This window comes from Argentina anserina, chromosome 5, assembly GCF_933775445.1.
Source record: "Argentina anserina chromosome 5, drPotAnse1.1, whole genome shotgun sequence".
NCBI classification, from domain to species: domain Eukaryota; kingdom Viridiplantae; phylum Streptophyta; class Magnoliopsida; order Rosales; family Rosaceae; genus Argentina; species Argentina anserina.
The window spans coordinates 11,679,012-11,684,481 of NC_065876.1; the positions used below are offsets into that span (position 1 = coordinate 11,679,012).

The 5,470-nt window shown below is 42.2% G+C and overlaps 1 protein-coding gene across 2 annotated transcripts; it reads right to left on the reverse strand.

The window, feature by feature from the left end:
* Positions 1-2,265: 2,265 nt before the first annotated feature.
* LOC126794619 (pentatricopeptide repeat-containing protein At5g39710) lies at positions 2,266-5,470 on the reverse strand. Of its 2 annotated transcripts, none has more exons than XM_050521378.1 (3): positions 5,362-5,470; positions 4,163-5,262; positions 2,266-3,634 (listed from the first exon to the last, which is right to left on the reverse strand). In XM_050521378.1, exons 2-3 carry the CDS (start codon positions 5,234-5,236, stop codon positions 2,588-2,590), a joined length of 2,121 nt encoding a protein of 706 aa, XP_050377335.1. In that variant the 5' UTR covers positions 5,237-5,262; positions 5,362-5,470; the 3' UTR covers positions 2,266-2,587. The 2 variants fall into 2 exon arrangements, with proteins under 2 accessions (XP_050377335.1, XP_050377336.1); XM_050521379.1 differs by having other exon boundaries at positions 5,345-5,464.

Consider the following 5,470-nt stretch of genomic DNA (forward strand, 5'->3'; position numbering starts at 1 on the left):
TGTAGAGGGGAAGGGTTTTGAGCAGTTTGTCCATGAGCTGCAACCTCAATGGAAAAAGATGAATAGAAAACAGGTTGCTAAAGGAGTATGGGAGTTGTATCAATCTGAGAAAGCTAAGCTGATGAGCGAGTTTGCTACTCACCAAACTAGAGTGAGTATAACCACTGATACTTGGACAAGTATTCAAAATATAAACTATATGGTGGTTACTGCCCACTTTCTAGATAGTGATTGGAACCTTCACAAGAGGATAATCAACTTCTGTTCAATTACTAGCCATAAAGGGGATGATATAGGAAGGGTTCTAGAGCAGTGTCTAGTAAGTTGGGGAATTACTAATGTCTTTACGATAACAGTGGACAATGCTTCTGCAAATGATACCGCTGTTCATTATATGAGGAGAAGGCTTAGGAATTTAAACTTTGCTGGTGACTTTTTACACCTTCGGTGTGCTTGTCACATCATAAATCTGATTGTGAAGGATGGAATTGCTGAGATTGAGAATGCAATAGAGGCTATTTGGCATTGTGTTAAGTTTATTAGGTCTTCTTCTAGTAGACTTGATAAGTTTAGAGAATTTTCAGTGCTTGAGCAATTGAGCAAGAATGCAAATGTTCCCCTAGATATTATAACAAGGTGGAACAGCACATACTTAATGCTGGATGCAGCATTGAAGTATGAAAAAGTGTTTGAAAGGATGGCTCTTTATGATGACGCTTTTATAAAGTATTTTGAGAAAGATGCCAATGGGAAGGGAAGAGTTGGTCCTCCTGAAAAACAAGATTGGAGGAATGCACAAGCTTTTGTGCATTTTCTTGGGAAGTTTCACGAGGCAACTGTCAAGTTGAGTGCTTGGAAGAAGGTGACGGCACATTTGTTGTTCACTGAGATGATAGGGCTAAAAACTGAGATAGTTAAGAAGATAAAGGATCCATCGGACCCCGTTTTGCAGAGGGTGGCTCAGGGGATGAAGGTGAAGTTTGACAAGTATTGGGGTTCATTTGAACAAATGAACAAAATCATTGTCATAGCCAATGTGTTAGACCCTCGGTGGAAGCTGCAGTACCAGAAAAAGGCGTTCGCCAGAATAGGTTGTTCGGCTGCAATTGTTTCTGTAATTACCAATGAGTTGAAGACTATATTGGTGCGCATGTACGATGAATATAGAGTTCCTGAAGCAGCCTCTTCACACAACAACACATCTGAGGGAGATATGTCAATGGAAGGGGTTGAGTTTGATGGACTTGATGGTGGACAAGATGAGATATTGGCAGATTTGATGCGCGAAAGAATGGATGAACAAAATGAAATGATATGCAATGAGGTCGACAAATACTTAAGTGATAGATATGTACATCCATTAACACAAGGTTTTGACATTGCACAATGGTGGAAGGTGAATGTTGGTGTTTACCCCATTCTGTCCAAACTTGCAAAAGATATATTTGCCATCCCTTGTAGCACTGTTGCAAGTGAAAATGCCTTTAGTTTGGGTAAAAGGGTTGTGGATCCTTATAGGAGCTGCTTAACACCAAAAATGGTGGAGTGTTTGGTCTGCTCAACCGATTGGTTGAATGCCACACAACCTAACTTTTATAAAGACCCAACTGTGGAAGAGATGGAGATATATCAAGAGCTTGAAGCATTGGAGAAAGGTACCATTACCATTTACTGATTTACTCTTTTTTGCTATTTATTATTTTATTTGCTTTGCTGAAATCTGCTCACTTGTATATTTTGTCCCATTTTTTGTTTTGTAGAAACTGCTGGATTGACAATAGATAACTCAAGCGCTTCTACGACCTCTGCAGCAACATCGATGTGATCTAATTTATTGTGGTATTTTCCTATATATTTGTGTATCTAATGACTAATATTGTGTTTGTACTGTCTGAGATTCCTAAATGCATTCTAGTTAGCTGGGCATCTATTTTGATGGTTTGTTTATGTTGTTTAATGTTTATGCAGGGTTGGCCAATTGCATCAGATCTAAAGTGTTGGCAAGGTCTATTCTAATGGTTTGTTTATGTTGTTTGTTACAACATATTCTGGTCTGTAATAATTAGTCACTTCTTTGCTATGGGACTTTTGGACTTGAATATATTTTGGTCTGTATAATACTATAATTAGTGACTTCTTTGTTGTTGGACTTTTGAACTTGGGAGTTGATTCATGTGAAAATGTCATAAGTAGAACCCAGAAATGGGCTGAAAATAATGCTGCCTAAGCCCAAAATTTGAAAATTGAGTGGAAAATGTAATCAGGCCTTTAAAAATCTGAAAAAGTTATATGGGCCAAATACTTCGGTAGAAGCCCATTACCGAATCAAACCAGCCGAATTGTTCGGTATACCGAAATCTCGGTATGGGCCTGTCATGGTTCGGCATCGGCATAAAAATTCCATTACCGACCCAATTCGGTACGGTATCGGCTGGGCCTGTTTGGGCTCGGTTGGCTGCCGAATCCAGCCCTATACACTAGCTCCATTTATCGATTACATATCACCGACAACAAAGTACAATTCCTGAAACTGCAAACGCAAATCGTTGGTCTCACAGTCGGCAAGCATTGGTAGATGGCAATCTAATTATCTCATTGACGGTCTCTTGGGGATAAATCTTTGCCCCATTAGGAGCATTTTAAGTTGATCCGACGAAAAACCCTGAGCCTCCATCAATCCCCGTATCCTCTCAGCATCCTTAAAGAATCCACCAGCTGTAAGCCCCCTGATGATTCTGTCAAACTCATCTGCACTCAGCTGCTCCTTCTTAGCCTCCAATACTCCCAAAGCTTGTAGTGCTTTTTTCTCAACTCCAGCCCTGGCATACATATCGCAAATGCTTACATGAAGTTGAAATGGAGGAGCCTCACCCAGCCGAGCAATTTTGTCCAATAGCTGTTCAGCCTCCTTAACCAGCTGCAATTTTCCCAGCCAATCTACAAGAACCGTGTAAGTAGCAACTCCAGGCTCAAAGCCATCCTTTTCAAGCTGCAACAACAACTCCAGTGCCTTATCGAGTAGATTCTTCTTTGCATAAGCTGCAATCATGCTTCCAGTGGACTTGTCATCAGGCTTGTGCCCAAGTTTTATTATGGAATCAAAGTTGTACCTTGCCTGATCAGGGTCACCGGCTTTCGCATATGCCTCAACAAGCACTGAAGAAGATTCTAAAGTTGGCTGAACACCTGCCAACAACATAGCCTGGACAATTCGCCCCGCTCCTCCCACATCACCACGTTGGGCAAATGATCGAAGCACTGCCATGCACATTTCTTTTGTGGGTTGGATGTTTCTTTGTTGCATCTCTGTTATCAATGCCTCCCCCGATTTCGGATCGTTAGCATTTGCATATGCCTTAATCATGGAATCGTAGACCTTGATATCAGGTCGGAAGCCCTGGCTCCTCAATGTCTCAAGTGCTTGCTGAGCACCTTCAAGATTACCTGCCTTGCTGTGCATGTGTACCAAAATAGTGGCTATAACATAATCTGGTTCAACCCCATTTTTAGTCATCTTCTTCAAAATTCTCTCAACATCTTCCAAGTGATTTTCCTTGGCATAAGCATCAAGAAGCTTGGAGTAGTCATGGATGCTCGTCTGGAAAGATTTCTCATCCAATACAAGTTCTGCCACCTACAAAAGAAAATTTCAGCAAGCATGCATCCACTACAATTAGATGTTCAATGTAAAATAACCAAGACTCATCATTTTTTTTATAATTATTATTGATATTAAAATTTTTGAACAAGAGATAGATCATCACTTAAAGATTAGGACTAGAAATCAGATCCTAAATGAAAAAATTAATCTCAATTTACGTAATTCTTTTTTCTGCGGCAACAGGCATGCATGCATGCATGAAACCTCTCAACCACATTCTTAGCAGAATCTTGTCCAAGATTAAATGACCTCTAATGAACTTTGTACAGAACTCATATATAAGCAGCAGATATTAAAAAAACTGTATCTTCAATCAGATCTCCAGGACTATAAGCAGTAGATTTAATTCTTTAATCAAATCTACAGGACTCAGTTTATGCCACAGGCATGCATCAAACCTCTCAACCACAATCTTAGCATTATGTAATCCAAGTATAATTGAATCAGATCTAACAAACCAGGAAAACAGTTTTGAATAGAAGGATTATTAGTGCAGCGTACCTTCATGTATAACCCGGGGTTCTGCTTCTTCAACTTATCAAGCAAATCAACCCAATCGGCCCTACTAGGTTGGAGCAACTCTGCCCATTCAGCCAAAAGTGGACACAGGTCATCTGCCTCATTTGATTGAAGAATTTTCTCAGTAACCAATTTGCATTTCCCAGAGATTGGTTTTGGTTCCTCGGGCGATAGGATCTCACTCGCCTCATATATTTTATCAGCAACTTCAACCCACTTTGGATCAGACAGATCAAGACCATAAATGTTGTACCTTATCTTCCCTCGCCTCTTGGGAAGAGAATCAACCTTAGCTTTCACCTCAGTTCCACCAGCCTCCTCCTCATCTTCCACATCCTCCTCCTCCTTGGCTTTCACATTCCCTCTAAACCCCTCCAACCCCTCATAAAACTCAGTCTCCTCCAGCTTCTCCCTAGCCCACTTAAACCTCAGCTCCCTAAGCATATCCCCCCGAATCCCAACCTCACCAGCAAACCTACACATCTCCTTAACTTCCTTCTCGTGTAGAAACCCCTTCAACCTCTCCTTCCTAGCTTCCTTCCTCATCTCATCCACAACTCTCTCACTCACCTCCCACACTGTTCTCCACAAATCCTCACTAAAATCCTCCGACGCCGCCACGGCCTGCATCTCCCCTTCCCCCTCCTCCTCGAACCCGCCGCCCTCCATCTTCTCCACAACCTTCTGCACAATCACCAGCAGCATCCCATTCACAGTCTCCTTGTCGCAACCGGGGTACGCCTCATTGAGCTTCTGCCGCATTATCCACACGAATCGAGACAAGAACTCATTAACACCCTCATCTACATCCCCCTCCTCCTCGGCCTCTGAATCCACCGAATCAACCACCTGGGCGGAGTGGATCCCTCTGTTTAATAACACCATGGGAATTGGGTTTCTAGGGTTTAAGAGAGGTTTGGAGGCAACATGAGTCGTTGGAGGAATCGAAATGGGTAATGTGTCTGTGAGGGTTGTGAAGCCGTACAAAGTGGAGTAGTGGGAACTAAGCCTGGGAGTGAATTTGGATTGCCTAGAAACTAAGTACCTTAAACTCATCTTTGTCTCTCTCTCAGATTACAAAACTGAAAACCAAAACCAAGCAGAAACCAAACCAAATGAACAACCAAGAGTAAAAACTAATCCGAGGAGATTTGATAGACTTACAAATGATGAGGGGGGACCTGTGGGTGAGGGGAGAATCAGAGGTGGAGTGAAGGAAGGGATCGCTGGCGCATATCTGGAGTGGGAGAGGGTGACGTCAGCGGCGATGGGTTTTGAAGGGCGTCGCCG